At 45.1% G+C, this 18,506-nt stretch overlaps 1 protein-coding gene across 1 annotated transcript in view; it reads left to right on the top strand.

Annotated features, from left to right (window-relative positions):
- Positions 1 to 18,506, top strand: part of ORC3 (origin recognition complex subunit 3) — an 87,622-nt gene that overhangs the window by 56,244 nt on the left and 12,872 nt on the right. The window contains exons 12-14 of the mRNA XM_015424743.1: positions 5,718 to 5,834; positions 6,635 to 6,714; positions 8,445 to 8,578. Of these exons, the coding sequence (XP_015280229.1) occupies positions 5,718 to 5,834; positions 6,635 to 6,714; positions 8,445 to 8,578 (331 nt within the window). The remainder of the gene's footprint in view (positions 1 to 5,717; positions 5,835 to 6,634; positions 6,715 to 8,444; positions 8,579 to 18,506) is intronic.

The following is an 18,506-nucleotide window of genomic DNA, read 5'->3' as shown; positions in this document are numbered from 1 at the left end:
GTAAAGAGTGATGTCCAGTTTTCATGTAGCAAAGCACAGGAACAATTACATCCATTTCTGCATGTGTTGCCAAGATGCAGGCAGGTACTCTTCTGAGGCTAAAAATTCTAGTATAGGAGTCCATTTTTCCATTATAGGCTGTAGTACAGGTTTCAAACTTGAGTTATTTATTTTGTTGGTGACAGAGTCCATAAGGAACTGGTCCCATAGTTTTTGGTACCATAAGGACACCGTTGGTGGTTTTGGATTTTTCCAACAAGTGGCTATTGCTGTACGTGCTGCAAATATCATAATATCCAAGATCATTTTGTGTTGGTGGGTTTCAATATGGGGCGGGGTGCTAGAATTTCTTAATGGAAGAGACTGCAGTGTGGTTTTGGGTTGGATACAGTGAAGTGCAAGTCTGCTTTCAGGTGTAGATCCTTCCTGCTTACTTCCTTCCCCCAGCAATCCTGAGATGTCTGAAAAAGCTGGTGCTGGAGGTCTTGGGAGCCACACAAAGCCTAGCAGACTGTAGTGATGGGGGCAACTGAGTAAAATTGCCTTGTTTTGAATGAATTTGGAAAATATATGTTTAATTCATTACTTGGAGTAGATGTATGTACTAAAGCAGCATTCACCTATACAGTAGTTCTGAGCTTTCCCAATGTTCACTGCCAAATTTCCAGTCTTCTGGAAAGCCAGTTTCTGCCTTCATGAGGTCCCACTCCACTTTGCCCTTCTCTGTGTTCAGCTAACGAATCACTCTGCCTCATGCTACCTCGCAGCCCCTTTGCTTTCCTTTGGGGCCCACATTTTGGGAATTGCAGATTGAAGAAGCTGGAAGGGGCCTAAAGACCATCCAGTCCAACCCCCTGCAAACATGTAGGATGACCTAAAGTATCCCTGACAAATACAAGGAGGAAGAACCCACAACATCCTTGGGCAGCTGGTTTTACCACTGAACGTCTTGTATTGTTCGAAGGTTTTTCCTAATATCCTGCCAATATCTCCTCCACCATAATTTAAACCCATTATTATGAGTCTTATCCTCCACTACCAAGTGAAATAGCATCCTGCCCTCCTCTAAATGACAACCCTGCAATTACTTAATCATATCTCCTCTCAACCTCTTCTTTTCCAGGTTGAACATTTCCAATTCCAGCAGTCTTTTTTATAAGGGTTAGTCTCCCAAACCCTAATCAACCTCGTTGCTATCCTCTGCACATGCCCTAAATTTTCGATGTCCTTCCTATAAAAAGGCCTCCAGAATTGGACACAGTACTCCAAATGGGGTCTGACCAGTGCAGTATACAATAGTACTGTCACATCTCATGCATTAGACTAGGGGTGTCAAACATGCAGCCCGGGGGCTGGATCATGCCCCCGGAGGGCTTCCATCAGGCCCACAGTGGAACTGGCCATTTCCTGCTTCCAGTTCTGCTGCTGCTGCTGCATCATAGCTTACTTCCCCAGACTCTCTTAATCACTCAGCCATTTCATGTTTTAACCTGGGACCTAGACTCAGAACTCTGAGCATGAGATTTCTGTAGTGAATGTCAATAAATGAAAAGTAGGTTTGCAGCTTACAGATATACACTTGAACAGCATACTCAAGATTGCAACAACACAAACATTTTGATGCAATAATTCAGAGCAAGAGGTGTCAGTTGTCAGATACTGTTAAATAAACAAAATATTGCAAGAGTGCTAATGTTTTAAGCATGTTTTTATTTTAAGTAAAAAAAAATAATTTGTGTTTGTGTCCTTTATAAAGTTTATATCTCTGCTACCTGACATTACATTTTATGACACACATGGCCTAGCCCAACAAGGTCTCATTTATGTCAGATCCAGCCCTCGTAACAAATGAGTTCGACACCCCTGCATTAGACACTATGCAACTGTTGATACACCTTAGCATCAAATTTGCCTTCTTTGCTAATGCATCACTCTGACTACTCATCCTCAACTTGCAGTCCACCAAACCCCCAAGACCCATTTACACAACACTATTACGCAAAGGAGTATCCCCCCCAGTACATGTGCATAACCTTTTTACTACCCAGATGCAAAACCTTAAATTCTCCGGTGGTCCAGGAATGGGGCAGTCCTTGACTCCTTACTCCTGGGAAAGCGTCTCCTCTTCCGTAAACAGGGCCGGCAAAACTTTGATCCCTTGGAGGAGGGGCTTATCCTCTGATCCCCAGTCTTACCGGCCCTGTTTTCGAAGCAGGGCGTGCTGGCGGTGCTCTGAAGAGCATGAAGATCCGAAAAACTCTGGAAGGCTTCGAAGAAGGGATTTTAGGGAAGGTGATTGCCTTTCCTATCCTGCAGCCTCCGGGTTTACGGAAGAGGAGACGCTTTCCCAGGAGTAAGGAGTCAAGGACTGCCCCACTCTGGACCACCAAGAAGGAAGCTTCACGGTAAGTGAATACAAATCTTCCATTTATCTGTATTAAACTGGCAAATTTGCCTGTTTTTCCAGTGTATCCCAGTCTGATTGTATTTTATCTCTATATTCTGGAGCGTGGGTGTCAAACTCAGTTGTTATGATGGCCAGATCTGACATAAATGAGACCATGTTGGGCCAGGCCATGTGTGTCATAAAATGTAATGCCAGGTAGCAGAGATATAAACTTTATAAAGGACAAAGACAAACACAATTAAAGATTTTTAAAGCTTTAAATAAAACATCCTTAAAACACTAGAAATCTTGCAATATTTTGTCTATTTAGCAGTCTCTGATTACTGACACAGCTGCTCTGATTTATTGCATCAAAATGTCTGTGCTATAGCAATCTTGAATATGCTGTTCAGGTGTGTATCTGAAAGCTGCAAGCCTACTTTGGATTTATTGACATTCATTACAGAAATCTCATGCTCAGTGTTCCTAGCCTAGGACCCAGCGGAAAACATGAAATGGCTGGGCACTGCAACCTTTTGTACATAAATTGCTTCATGTGCTGGTGAAGAACATGAGGAGGCATCCTAACACAGACTGAGGGACATGTGTTTGTCTACAAAACTATACTCTTCCCCATAGAAATAACTACAACTTCCTACAAAGGGGATGAACTTGGTCTGGACACACACTCTCAGTCTAATCCACCTCAGTGGCTTGTTATTGTTCCTCCTCTGAAATAGTTCACATTGCTTTCTTACTGAGAAAGACTGGATCATGAGGGCATGAATACAGTGAAAAGAGGGAGGGAACCCAGTTGCACCCAGGAGAGCCCTGGCATAAAGAGCCTAACAAAACACACACACAGAGAGAAAGAAAGTAACAACGCACACAAAAGCTCATACCTTGAACAAAACTTTGTTGGTCTTAAAGGTGCCTGGTATGTCTCCCATGTGATTGAGGTGGCCCAGCAAAACAAACTCTCCCTCATTCTCGCCCTCCCTTCAGGGAGGAGCCTCAGCCAGTGGAAGGACAGAAAGGCTTCCCTTTGTCTCCTGCAGCCTGGCCAGGAAGCAAGCTCTGGCTGTTCCCTCCTTCCCCCTGGGAGGATGAGGGGGAGGAGCCTCAGTTCTTTTCCAGACTCTCTCAGTCGCACAGGAGAGCCTTGCCTATTGATCTCTCCAGTGTGATTGAGAGAGACTGATAAAGCAAGCTGTAACATGGCGGCGGCGGCAGCAGAACTGCAAATGGAAGTGGAAAACAGCCAATGCCTTGTGGGCCTGATTGGGGCCATTTTTTTCAATGGTGATAAACTTGGATGTCATTTTTCAAAATTATTAAAGCCAGTTCAGGGTACTTACAATTTAGATGAAAATGCTTCTTCTCTCATTTCTAGAAGAAAATGGGGCTAGAAACAAATATGCTTGCAACCCTACCTCCTTCCCAGCCAACCTCTGACTTCAGGTTTCCATCTCCTCCCCCCTCCCTGCAGCCTTTACCTAGGAAAAATACAGTGTTTCTCCATAGTGGGGACCAAAGCAGCTCACATCATTCTACTCTCCCCCTTTTGATCTGCACAACAACCCTGTGAGGTAGGTTAGGCTGAAAGTCTGTGACTGGTCTGAAATCAACCACTCAGTTTCCACAGTAAGAACCTGGGTCTGGCAGACCCTGCTGTGAAGCACTAACTGCTATGTCACACTGGCTGTCATGGGGGGCCACCTCAGCAGGGTATAATGACACAGAGTCCACCATTTTCTCCAGGGGAACTGATGTCTGCCATCTGGAGAAAAGTTGTAATTCTGAGTGATCTCCAGTCCTCACCTGGAGATTGGCAACAGTGGTTCTCCAGGAGGAAAGTACACTCTCCGCAATGGGGACCAAAGCAGCTTACATCATTCTCCTCTCCCCCTTTTGATCTGCACAACAACGCTGTGAGGTAGGTTAGGTTGAAAGTCTGTGGTCTGAAATCACTCACTCAGCTTCCACAGCAAGAACCTAGGTCTCCCCCTGGAGAAAATAACTGCTTTGGAGAGTGAACTGTATGGCATTCTATTAAGACTCTCCCCTCCCCAAACTCTGTCTTCTGTAGACTCCACCACAAAATATCCAGGAATTTCCCAACCTGGAGCTGGCAACCCTTGTCAGGACTGGCCCCAGTGAGATCCCCACAAAGGCCAAAGTCACCCTGGAAAGGGCCTCCCGCCTTTGTCTTTTTACTGACAGAACCAAGCTTGGTTGCCTAGCAACAACGACTGAGTAGAAAGTGAGACACACAGCAGTTTTGGCAGTTTATTCAGATGGGGAATGGCAGTGGGCGGGGGAGAGGAGCGGACCCAGCACCCAGCCAATGGCACACGAGTACTCTTGAGTGGCGGTTGACAGGCCAATGGCTGATGGAGCGCACAGCACAGCCAATGGAAGAGCTGGAAAGTGCCAATACACTGGGCTTTTATATGTATAGGATGCTTTTGTAAGTATGTTTTATCTTTATTTATGGATTGTTTTATTGAATGTTGTGAGCTGTCCTGTGACCCAGGAGAGGATGTGGTATAAGTCTAAAAATAATACAAAATAAATAATGTAATAAATAATATAAATAAACATGGTTTGCTCATACTTAGGGTTGCCACCAGTGTTCCCTCTAAGCTGAGTTAGTGTGAGCTGGCTCACAGTTTTTTAACCTTCAGCTCACACATTTTTGTCTCAGCTCAGGAAAGATGGCTCTAGAGCAAACTCATTTATGCAGTAGCCAAATCGCTCGCTCACGATTTTAATGCCAGTAGCTCACAGAGTAGAATTTTTGCTCAGAAGACTCCACAGCTTAGAGGGAGCATTGGTTGCCACCTGTCCTGGAAAAAATGTTCTGTCCTTTTAATAGAGTTTTATTGTGTAGAAATGAGCAGTTGGAGGTAAATAACATCCCATTGTGCCTGTTGGTGAATTGACTAAAGGGACAAGACATTTTCTTCACACCTGTTGGCAACTTGACTCATGTGCTTTAAGAGTTTCTGGGCTGCCACATAAGAGGAGATGCAGGACAAGGATGCTGCAGAAGCCTTCTGTGCCAGAGAGCTCTTGTCCTTCAAAGCATAACTTTTTGTGTGTCTAGCAGTGAAAGCCAAACCTTGGGAGGCCCCCAGACAGGTATTCTGTAATGTTATTATCCAAGGATCAAAATCATGAGACTTGAGTTCATAGCATTGTACTTCTGGCAAGTTTTTAATGTTTTTCTCTTGAGGACAAGGACTTTCTTTTTAAGGAAGAGCATGAGAAGAGAAATTCTTGGCATTTCTGCAGAGGGTACTGCTAGTAATATTGTTTGTCACTTTAGGAAGAAACAAAAGCACTGCTGCAAAACCTGCACACTTACCATGAGAATTATGTCCTTATCTTACGATGTCTCCACACTTTCACATCTTCTCTTCCAAACTACCCTTTAGGCAAACAGGTATGTGTCTCTTGATGGTTAATATTTTCACACCCCAACAAGTTTTAGTTGAGCATGTGGTCATGACACTGCCGCTTCACTGTGTTTGCAACTACTTCAAATACTATTACATCAAGTTTAATTTCACACCCACACACACATTCTACTGCTTTTTTCACCAAGGATATAATGTGCATCATCTTACCTTTTGTAACTCTTGGTGATTAACATTATAATTGGCTTTCTTTAGAAACTGGCTCCTAGGCTGCAAACAATCCCCCCACCCCCTTTTTATGAATGGGATGTGTATTTCCTGTCTGTGTACTGGGTGGCCTATGGTATTCTCCCCTACCCACTCAGATATTCAGAGCCTCTTCTCTGAAATAGCAGGTTTAAATTCTTTTTCTGGGAAATCTTCAACTCTTATTTACTCATGGAAATATTGGGGAGGGGGGACCTGCAAGAAGTATTCTATTTAATTGCTACAGAAGAAACAATCTGTTCCTGCCTTGGTCACCAAACACAAAGGTACTGGGACCTGCACTAAGCACTGTTGTTTAATTTTTATAAAATTATAGGTTATTTAATTCAGTTTAAAAAACTTTAAACATATTGGGCCACTGCTGTTTAGGTTCTGGGTCTTCTGGACTGATGAAGTGCCCTAACCTGTGGAGCCTAAGCTGCTCTTCTTCCCTACTTCCCCCACAAATGGCTGTCTACAGGCAGCTCTGAAGGTACCCATGTCTTCAGGATAGAAGTCCGCGAATAATCATGAAGCCTCGTCTGCTTATTGATTGTAAAGCATTTGCTTCCCTGGACAGATCAGAGAGCTGCACTGTGCGTGTTTGGAGAAGAAAGTGTGGGAGACAGAAGAGTACGAGTCAGCCATTCAGCTGGTGAGGTAGCCTTCTTTCCATTTCCTTCTTCTGTAAAATGTGAAATGCCTCCGTCCTCTCCTCAAAAGGAACTTGAAGTTTTTAAGAATGTTGCCAAACACAAACGTTCTTTTTTATTTCTGGTAACTGACTATATTTTTTCTTGTGGGTGAAAATGGGGATTTCTTTTGTTTAATCAACAGTTGCAATCTTTAAGGAAGGGTGACTAGCAGGGAAATAAGGCCAAATGCTTTCTTTGCCATCAAGTCACAGATGACTTGTGGTAGCCCTGTGGGGTTTTCAAGGCAAGAGATGTTCAGAGGTGGTTTGCTATGGCCAGGCTCTGTGTCATGACCCTGGTATTCCTTAGAGGTCTCTCATCCAAATACTAGCCAGGACTGACCCTGCTTAGCTGCTGAGATCTTGACGAGATCAGGCTAGCCTGGCCTGTCCAGGTCAAGGCAATGCTTTTCTTTATACACCCTAAGTCCAGTCCAGTTTGGCTGTGTATCTGATACACTTTAATGTGTGTATGCAGGGCTACCTAGACATCACCTGGGAGGGGGGGGTTGGTAAATGAGTTGAATTTAGATCATTTAGAGATATGTGCCATTAACAACTTAAATGACTGCGATCACTGTCTTTCCTTATTAGCTTAGAAGGTCACAGGCTTGCGCACACTCCCTGTGGGTATGTAGGGTTTGAGGGTTAGCAAGGATTAAAAGAGCCGCACGGTAAGAGCTGAGGGTTACTGAAATGAGATGAGGAATAACAAGGGATAGGAAAGGCTGAGTGTTTAACAGCACTTGAAGGATCACCAAGGCTGTTAACAAAGATTAAGAAATGAAGGGATTCCAGCCAGGGATACTGCATATAGCTAGACCTAGTAATTGTTTTAAATATTTTTGTTTTGGTATTAACAATGTATTTTTGTTTGGTTTGAATGGTTTTTTTAAGATGTGTTGTTATTATATATAGTTTTAGTCTGTTTGCTGCTTTGAAGACCCTGATGAGGGCAGAAGGCAAGGTATAAATATTGTAAATTAAAAAAATGTAGACCTTAGCTTTGCCAAATACAGGGAACCCTTAAAGGTAACATTGTCATGGGGGAAACAGAAATAGTTTTGAAAATTAGGCTGAGTATCTGTAGTCTCTATATTTACTTCTTCATAGCATTTTCATTAACTTTAATAACGTTCCCAAGTAAAAGTGAAAAAGTCCTAGTAACTTTTTTTTTTTAATCTCCCTGTGTCATTTGTCACATTTTGGTGGTCTGAAAGAAAAGGAGTAGTGAAGACTAGAAACAGGCAGTGATGCAGCATGAAGTGAAACCTGTACATGCACGTCAAATGTATTTTGCAAGTAGTTATAAACGAGCTTTATCCAAGGTTAGAGTATGCCCTGACATATTGTTATGGAAGAGGATGACTTGAAGTTGTAGTTAAATAGAAAACTATTCTAGTGTAAACACAAAGGTAGAAAAGGCATCCTCTGTTTACTGAAGAACCGTTTCCCCAGATGGGGAATAGAAGATTATGTAATGCAAAGATACAGTTAAAGTAGTTTTAATCGCTTTTTAAGAATCCAGGGGGGGAAAACCCTGGTAGTTTAAAATTATGATGAGCCTTCTTTCTTTTTGATGAAGGGTAGACAGATGCACCGTACAGAATTTATCCTGCTTAGCACTTCAGTAGTTCCTATCTTTGTTTCAATAATTAATTATGTAATGTTGGCTTGGTTTGTCCCCCCCCCCCAGGATGCTAGCTAAGGAGGAGTTGATAGCCAACCTTAAAAAATGTGTGGAGATTATTACATCCTCTTCTGCAAAATGCCTTGGAAGCTGTACAGAGAAACTTGAAGAATACCTGGGTCAATTCAAGAATCTTGAAGGTACCTGGCAATGTGCAAGTTTGTTACAACTTTTAGAGTGTCCCCTTCTCCCAAGACATTCATGGAGAAGAGATAGATCAACATGGAAAGTATTCTCAGTATAGGGAGCAGTTTGATAAGAAATGCCTTTTTAGAAGAAATGAATAGCAGTTAAGAAAAATATTAGATTTTTGTCATTATTTGGGTTAGTTAAGATTCTTGGACTTACGGAATGGCAAGAGGAACATAGGTGGTATTAAAGAATGAACTATGTAGTGGCATGGAATGCACACACAAAAAGACATGTGTAGTTGCAGTTCTGTCTCACCCTTTCCCAGGAGTCTCTTGAAATTTCCAAAAAGTGACCTAAGAGGGTTTTGGGTCTTGCCTGAATGAAATGCCTTGGTGTCTGGAGGGCTGCAATGAGGGGGGGGGGATCAAACCAGTATTGATTCTGCACCAGTGGAGTGGTACCTGGGATCTAGTGTTGGGGGATAAAAGGGATTGAACCACTATGAACCAGTTACCATGAGGCTATCCAATTCAGCATACACGTGAGCTACTGCTGGATGTCTAGTGCACTCACATTTAACTTCTAAGTTTATTTTATTTACATTATTTATAGTCCACCTTTCTCACCGAGACTCAAGGCAAATTACCCAGTCTAAGTCAACACAGTTAACAGGGGGAGGGGGGGCATCCAGTAAGCAGTGTGTCAGAGACCCAAGCCTGGGTCCTCCTGGGTCATCACTCCTTTTACCTGAGCAGCACTCAGCACCATGTGTTCTCGAGGCTGAATGCAGACAAATAAAGCAGACCTTTGTAAAAGTATATAAAGGTTTATTGAACAATGTTTAAAAAGGATATCACTAGGCAATACACTCTCTATAGCTTAGCAATAGAAAAATAAAAAAGCTAACTTTCTATCTAATACATTTAGTACCTGGTATTAGATGGTGCACCTTCTTACAGCACAAGAATCAAAGATGTAGCCTTAAACCATTCTATACATTACACTCCATCATAATGAAGCATAACATATGAAAGCGTACTAACATGGCACAAGCAAGTTAGCATGGCTTCCCTCTGACCTATAACCTTATTAGGGTATTTTGTCCTCTGGCACCAGATGGTTTCTTGGATCCAATCAGGAATCTCCCTTTTTTTAATTTAATAATTTTATTAATGAATAATTCAGACACAAATGGAGATATACACAAGAAGAAACATACACCAAAATCGGTTCAGAATATTAAAGCCATTAATCGCATTGTAACCATTTAAGCATATCAAAACATACAAGAACAATAAGTTTAAACCAAACATAAACTATCTTCAAAGTGGAAAATGCTGGTAGTGTAATAATAGGTATAGTGTATATCTTCTAAAATATGTGGTAAGAATTCACAGATAGGCACTACAGGATTCTAACTAAAAAAAAAAGCTAAGTGACGACAGTTCAGAGTAAGTGTTATGGGTGTAATAGTTAGATATAATTGATTGTGTGGATGGTATTCATTTGTTAAGACGTATTCCAAGAATGGACTCCACCTTTCACTAAAATCCAATGAACTAGGATATATTTCAGATTGCTTCAAATGTTCAGTGGTCTTCTCCATAATGTAATAGTCCCAGATTTTTTTGAACCAATCGTTACAAGTTGGGGCAACAGGAGATTTCCATTTTGATGCAATTAGGCATTTTGCAGCAACTAAGAGGCTTCGTATAAGATCTCGTCTGATTTTCGGGATGTTCACGTTCTGCCAGTCATCTAAGAAAATTAATTGTGGAGAAAATGGGATGATATAGTCTGTCATAAGATGTATAAGATTTAAGACATCTTGCCAAAAATTAGAAATGACTTTGCATTGCCACCAACAATGAGGGAACGTACCTATCTCCCCACATTTTTTCCAGCAGAGGGGGGAGTGATCAGAAGTTTTCTTGGATATTTTTTCTGGAGTGAGGTACCACCTGGTTACAATTTTGTATGACAATAATTTCGTAGAAATGACAAAAAAGGTTAACAGTGCTGATTTCCAGACTTTTTCCCATTGCAGATCATTGAGCTCTGTATTGCAATCTTGATGCCATTTTTGTTGAAAGGCCATAGGTTTTCCTCCTTCAAGACGTATCAAAATATCATAAATCTTTGAGATCAAGCCTTTGTTGTATGGCTCTATATTATTTATGAGGAATCTCCCTTGATGGAACTTTCCAGAAGATGTTAACATCCACTCCTAATTCCCCCCTCCCATCTGGTTACACAACTGAACACAGGACCTTCGTCGTGGTCCCTGTGCAGTCCCACACATGGGTTGGGCGCCTGCGCACGACCTCAACCGGAGAAACTTCTAGAGCTTTGCCTCAGAAAGCTTTTGGCGGGCTCTCTCTCCGCCCTGGGGAGCAGGCACGTACTGTGCATGCCTGGAGCGGGGGAGAGAGCTGCCTCCCACTCAGTTTGTCTTCGACTTCGACACCTTGTTTCTGTTGCTCCGTACTTGCCTCAGATAACTATATTTCTTTGCCTTCGTTCTTCCGTCTTTATTTCTATATCGTTCTCTCTCCTTACTATTTAAAAAAGAAGAAGAAAAAAGGATACTTTTCTTTTTATTCACATTGTTCTCTCTTCAGCATCTGGGCTTATTCCACTGGGTCAATCTACAAGATCGCCTCCTGACTTGTTGTATCACCGGGACTCTCGATCTCCATCGCCACACTCCCATACCCCGATCCACCATTTGGAGGGCAGGGAGCATTCTGTTGGCTGCCATTCTCGATCTTGATATGATCAAAAGCATCTCATTCGTCGCCAGTCGCCTTCTCCCTCGGGATCGCCTTCTGATGACCAATATTGGTCTCCTGATGAACGAGATTGGCCTGATTACTATCCGTAATATTATTTGGGGTCTCCTACTCCTCGCCGACACCACTATGATCGGCTTCGTCACTTCGAACGTCCTGATCATCTACGCACTTCGGATCGCACCAGACGTTCTCGGTCCATGACTTTGACCCGCTCTGTGGCTCCTGACCAGCCTCCTGAGCTCTCGAGACCTAGGGATGTCCCGAAGTGTTCTCCCTCAGAACCTGGGCTTCATCCCCCTATTGATGACTCGATACCGGCTGATCTCACTCAACCACGGAGATCCTCCTCTCCCATGTCGATTTCTAACAACTCGGATTCGGGAGACCTCGAACTCAATGTTCCACACATCGACAATGAACTTTGGGCCTCGGGTTCTATTTCACCAACTGAAGGTTTGAAAGCGTATTTGGAACTTGTAGCCGGGATGGCCTCTGCACTTCAGGTCCAGGGTTCCACTGAATCCCCAGCTGTGACCGATGAGTTTCACAAGCTTGTTCAGGCCGACCTCCCACCTTCTGCGGTCCTGCGTCTGCTGCCGGTCCACCTTTCTGCCCTCAAGGAGACATGGGTTCATCCTGCTTCAATTCCCTCGGTCGCCAGACAATACGAAGCTCTCTATAAGGTCCAAGAGAACTCGTGGAAGTTTCTCTTCAGGCAGCCTCCGCCGAATTCCATGGTGGTACAGTCTTCCTCGAAATTGAAGCAATCTGCCCGCCACTCTGCGCCTCCTGATCACGAGGGCCGCAAAATCGATGTTATTGCGAAGAAGCTATATTCCCTCGCCTCTATGAATCTTCGTATTGACACCTACCTGTCATATCTGTCGGCTTATGCATTTAATGTGGCTAATGCAGTCCGTCCCATCTTACAGTTTGTTCCAGAGGAACACTGTCCAACGTTGTCAGGAGCTTTATCAGAAATTTGCATGATCTCGAAACAGCAAATTAATTCATCATGCTGTCACTTGCTCCTCAAAAGTTCTTGTCTCCTCCATCGCTCTCTGTTGCCATGCCTGGTTAAGAGATACCTTTTTACAACCCGATGTGAAATTTCAGATTGAGGACCTCCCCTTCGATGGTGAAGGTCTCTTCCACCCTACCACTGACGAGGCCTTAAAGGTTGTCGATGATAGTCTAAGGCAGGCTCGGAACCTAGGTGCCTCGACACCAGTACAATTCTTGGAAACCATATTATGCCAGGCGCCAGCCGTCTCCTGCGCCCACCTCCATTGGAGAAAGAGGCCCTATGACTCCCGTTACCTGAATAGGGCGCGCCAACAGGCCCCTAAAAAATCCCAGCAGCCCAAGCAGTCCATTTGACCGTTTCAATCCCCTGCCGTCTCCTCCATCTTACACCTATCCCATCCGGACCCGACTCTTTCCTTTTCTACGAATGCGGGAAGAAATTTCAACCGATATCTGGGTCCTTACCATCTTACGGGTCGGGTACGCCATAGAGTTCGTTTCGCCTCCCGACCTACCTCATTATGTCGTCACTCCCCCGGATCCTCCCCTCGATTCTGAAATTTCTGCGCTTCTAGCCAAAGGCGCCATCGAGGTCGTCCCGGAAGCGCAACGAACCCCAGGCTTCTACTCCAAGTATTTCCTCATACCAAAGAGAGATGGCGGCTTCAGGGCCATTATGGATCTTCGGGATCTGAATCAATACATTCGATGCCACAAGTTCCGAATAGTCACCCTACAAGTTATTCTTCCACTGATTCCCCGGGCTGCATGGCTCGCCTCTGTCGATCTCCTGGACACATATTTTCATGTTACTATCCGTCCCCAACATCGAAAGTTCCTGCGTTTCGCTGTCGGCAGCGCACACTATCAATACCGGCTCCTGCCATTCGGACTCTGCACTGCCCCGAGGGTTTTTACCAAGCTGATGGCTGTGGTGGCTGCAGACCTCCATCGTCGTGGGATTGCCCTCTATCCCTATATTGACGACTGGCTTCTTGTTGCCTCCACCAAAGATCAGCTCCTCCGAGATGTCCAAACCACCTGATCTCTCCTTCATGTGCTTGGGCTTTGTGTAAACCTACTCAAGTCATCGCTCCGCCCTGTCCAGGCCCTTCAATTTCTGGGTGCCCGTATCGAACCCAACCTTGAGACCGCGTTTCTCCCGAACTCGAAGGCCTTCGATATCCTTGCCTTGGTCACCCAGTTCCAGACCTCTCCCCAACAGTCTGCTCGATCCGTTATGAGGCTCCTGGGGCACTTTGCGTCTACTATCTTTGTTGTCCATCATGCCAGGTTGACGATGCATCTCCTCCAACTGTAGCTTCTCCGTGCCTTCGACCCTCTCCACAAAATCCTGTCGATCCCACCTCTTGTTGTCAACTCTCTCGCCTGGTGGTCTCATCCTCAGCACCTGCTCTCTGGCATGCCCTTTTGGCATCGTCCTCCGCAAGTGTCGATCTCCACCAACGCATCCCTTTGGGGCTGGGGAGCCTAGTGTGGAATCCTTTTGGCACAGGGAGGGGACCTGGTCTCCTCACAAAGCCACCCTTCATATCAATATCCTGGAGCTGTGTGCCGTTCATCTCGCTCTCCACTCGTTTCTCCCTGTCCTTTGAGGCCAAGTCATTCGGGTTGCCTCCGACAACACCACCACCATTTACTACATAAACCAACAGGGCGGGACTGCCTCCCTTTGTCTTTGCCAGTCAGCTATTGATCTCTGGCAATGGTGCATCTGCCATTCCATCATGCTTTCCGCGATCCACATTCCGTGTGCTCAAAACATTGATGCCGATCGGTTGAGTCGCTCCCAGTTTTCAGACAACGAATGGTCCATCCACCTTCGATACCTGAAACCTGTCTTTCTCGCGTTCGGTCGCCCTGTCGTAGATGGCTTTGCAACTGCAGACAATGCCCGGTGTTGCATCTTTTTCAGCTGCGGTCCACTGTCTGCTCAGTCCCTGGGAGATGCCTTTCTCCACACCTGGAAGGGAACCCTGTTTTACTTCTTCCCTCTTCTCCACACCTGGAAGGGAACCCTGTTTTACTTCTTCCCTCCATTCCCCTTGATCTCCCGGGTCGTTCAGAATATTATGGCCGATGCCACGACCTGCATCCTAGTCACCCCATGGTGGCCGCGCCAAATCTGGTTTCCTCACCTCCTTCGGCTCTCCAACCAGACATTCTGGACTTTCCCTGTCATCCCAGATCTCCTCTCTCGGGCTCAAGGAAGGATCCTCCACCCCGATCCTGGTTTCTTCCAATTGATGGCCTGGAAGATCCTGCAATAGACTTCCTGCCTGAAGTGTCCGAAGTCCTTCTGAATGCCAGGAAGGCATCTACTCATACCGCTTACACTCTGAAGTGGAAGAGGTTCCAGTCGTATGCCTCTGGTCAGTCCTTTGATCCGCTCCAGTTGTCTCTACGTGAGATTTTTTCCTATCTTGTCTCGTTAAAGGATACTGGCCTTGCATACTCGTCTTTAAAGGTTCATTTAGTGGCCATCTCGGCCTATCATCCCTTGATACAGGGATCCACAGTTTTTTCCCACTGTCTTACAAAGTCATTCCTCAATGGTCTCGTCCAGCTCTGTCCCCCTAGGAAGCCTTTGGTGCCTTCGTGGAGTCTCTCATTCTCACTCAACTGATGCCTAAGCCGTTTGAGCCGATGGCTATGGTCAAGTTCAGGTTGCTCCCCTGGAAAACTGCCTTCCTTGTAGCGATTACTACTGCGCGCAGAGTAGGGGAACTAGCTGCCTTTCGGGCTGATCCCCCCTATACAATTTTCCATAAGGAGAAGGTTGTCCTTAGACCAGATCCTTCTTTCCTGCCTAAAGTCGTTTCTGCTTTTCACCTGTCCCAGTTGTCTGTCTTACCTTCATTCTTTCCAAATCCGACTGATGCACCTCAGAGAGCCCTCCACTGCCTCGATTGCATGTCAACCCGTTCCTACCTCTGTCACTGCCCATTCTACACGGGCGGTATCAACATCCACTGCTTTCCTGGCTGGTGTCCCATTGGAGGACGTCTGTGCGGCTGCTACGTGGTCCTCGGCATCGACCTTGTTAACCCACTACGCACTTGACGTCCGAGCTCGACGGGATGCTGCATTTAGCCAGTCGGTGCTGCAATCTCTTTTCGCTTGACCCTGCTACGTCTCCAGGTAGGACCCGTGGGTGTTTCTTCTCACTCATGATGCTGTGTCTTAACCAGTGTTCTTTGTGTCTCTTGCAGCTGCCAGCTCCCTCCTTCAACTGGTTCAGCTCTTGTAATCACCCCTGTGTGGGACTGCACAGAGACCACGACGAAGATAAACAGGTTGCTTACCTGTAAATGATGATCTTCGAGTGGTCATCTGTGCAGTACCACAATCCCACCCAGCCTTCCCCACTGCTGGCATCTCCTATTCACCTTTCTTTGGCTTGATGGGACTTACCGGTAGCAGTCGAAGGAACTGAGTGGGAGGCGGCTCTCTCCCCTGCTCCAGGCATCCGCAGTACGTGCCTGCTCCCCAGAGTGGAGAGAGAGCCCACCAAAAGCTTTCTGAGGCAAAGCTCTAGAAGTTTCTCGGGTCGAGGTCGTGCACAGGTGCCCAACCCATGTGTGGTACTGCACAGATGACCACTCGAAGATCATCAGTTACAGGTAAGCAACCTGTTTTTCTCATGATTACCACATTCTTGAGTCTGGCCTTGAAAGAGATAAGGATGTTAGGTGCAGAAATACCCAAACTATGGACACCTGCAAGCCGGAGCAGGCCTGCTAATAATCACGTTAACCCTTGAGGGGACTATGGGTGCTTTGCCTCATACGATGTAATAGGATTAGGACTGCAGAAATCTGAGACAAAGCATTAGAATTAACATGACATATTAAATGATGCAGAAATTAGATAATAGGATAATATATATAGCAACAGATAGTATGTACTATATGGGGAGAGCCAATCTCACAGTTATGAGGGTCCAAGGCACAGAGGGGGGAACCTTGGAGTTGTGGTGGGCATCGTTGAAAATACTTACTTGGTGGGCAGTGGCAATTTTTATAAAAAGTTAATTCTTATTTTTTATTCTTATAAAAAGTTAAGTTTATAAATGTTATAAATTTTATAAACAATTGATTAAGCAGGTGAAGGCTGGTGTCTATGTGCCCTGTGGTATCTGACTGGCCATTGCTGGTAACTGAATGCTTGACTAGATGGCCCATTAGCATGATCTAGCATGGGTACTCTAATGTTTTCACTTGATTCCCCCCCTTGCTGTAGCCGTTTGTGCCAAATGAGTCCTGTACCTGCCTAAATCAGTATTTCTGAGGTCTCAGAGGACAGCAGGGAGAAAAGGGAAAGTGGGAAAGAACTGTGTCATGATCATCCATATGCATGCCCTCTGGAAGATCCAATCCAGATTTCAGGAATATGTCATTGGTGAGCCTAAGAGAAGTAATTAATAGTCACAAAACTGTAGAGGTGAAACAATTGGCTGTGTGGTTGTTTTTGTTTTACTAAAAAGATCATTTGTGGGTGGACTTACAGCCATGTGGCTATCACCACCTCTTTCTTGGTAAGTGTAAACCATTAAAAAAATGGTGTACATCATCTGTCGTCCAACAGTTTAGATTGCAGTATGAGAAGAAGGTGCTTACAGCACTGCCTATAAGGCGGGATATAATTTACCATGCATTATTTTTAACTAGATCTGTCATACTGCTTATAGCTCAGACATGAGCAATATTTGTGCTCCTTCTGTATCTGGCCCTCTGCAATAGGGTTGCCAAGTCGTACCTTAAGCCGCAGCGGGGGAGTCCCGGCTCACTCCGGGAGAGAGTGCGCGCACCGTGAGCACGTCACCCGGAAGTGACGCAGCCGTGCCGGGGGCAGAGCCACGGTCATCCAAGGGAAAACTCTATGTTTTCTCCTTGGATGACCGTGGCTCCGCCCCCGGCGCGGCTGCGTCACTTCCGGGTGACGTGCATAAAAACATAGAGTTTTCCCTTGGATGACCGTGGCCCCACCCCCGATGCGCCCGGCGAGGCTGCGTCACTTCCGGGTGATGTGTTGACGCCGGGCACGTCCTGTGCTCTGGGGGTGGGGTTCCCCCCCCGGGGCCCAATCCGCCAGCAGCGGGGAACAGGCCTCTGGGGCGGGGGTTTCCCCACCCCCCCCAGGGGGACTTGGCAAGCCTACTCTGCACTATATCTGCTTGCAGATCAGAAGTGAATCCCATGTTTACAAATGAAATAGCCTAACTATATGGGTGGAAGATAAGCAGAATCTCCATAAATAGATGTAGGACACAAGCAAGAACAAAATCTTGGGATAACCCCAGGTCTGTCTCATGGAGAAATGGTGCAGTATGCATCAACATACAAGTATGTTCATACAAATCCATGTATTTGTTCAGACTTATGCATTCATAGCAGCCGGAATGAAGAAAGTCAAGTTGGGACCCAAAGAAAAACAGCTTAGATGGCTCATGGTGACTAAAACAATCAAACACAGCTTACCTTTGGGACTTTGGGCCCATGTGTTTTTGTTTACTTGTACCTTATCAAAATGATGCATCTAGGACTGAGCAAGCACAAATTGCAGGGGTGCCGATGCTGACTCCCATGTGTCCTTGGTACAGATTCTGCATTTCAGGTCAGCGTTGACATATGGCAAACTAGCAGTGATTATTAGATAGCGAGAGACCATTATCCACTAATTAGGAAGTCAGCTGTATCATGCCTATTAAACACCAGTGGGGAGTTTTTTAGATATTATCCCTGCTTCTGGAGGTGGAAAACATGGATATATGCAATAAGAGAGGCCGTTGTTGCTGATTCCCATGCACAACTAAATGCAGAATATGTAGAGCTTGACTATTTTGTTTGAAATGGGGCCCAGCAAGGTTGTGTTAATTTATGTTCACCTAGTATATATATCAAAAACTGCTTAATGATATTAGAAATCACTTCTTCAAATGTGTCATCCTTGAAATCATTACTTGCAGTTTTCATTGAGCTGTAAAATATATTTAATGTGCTGCATTTTAATTTGTATTCTTCATGTAACATAATGGCCTCTGGCTAAGTTGTTCTTTTTAATAAATTTCTTGCTGATGCTGGTCAGCTCAAGG

This window comes from Gekko japonicus, unplaced genomic scaffold (genome assembly GCF_001447785.1).
Source record: "Gekko japonicus isolate JY-2015 unplaced genomic scaffold, Gekko_japonicus_V1.1 scaffold787, whole genome shotgun sequence".
Taxonomy (NCBI): domain Eukaryota; kingdom Metazoa; phylum Chordata; class Lepidosauria; order Squamata; family Gekkonidae; genus Gekko; species Gekko japonicus.
This window is presented reverse-complemented; position numbering and strand designations above follow the sequence as displayed.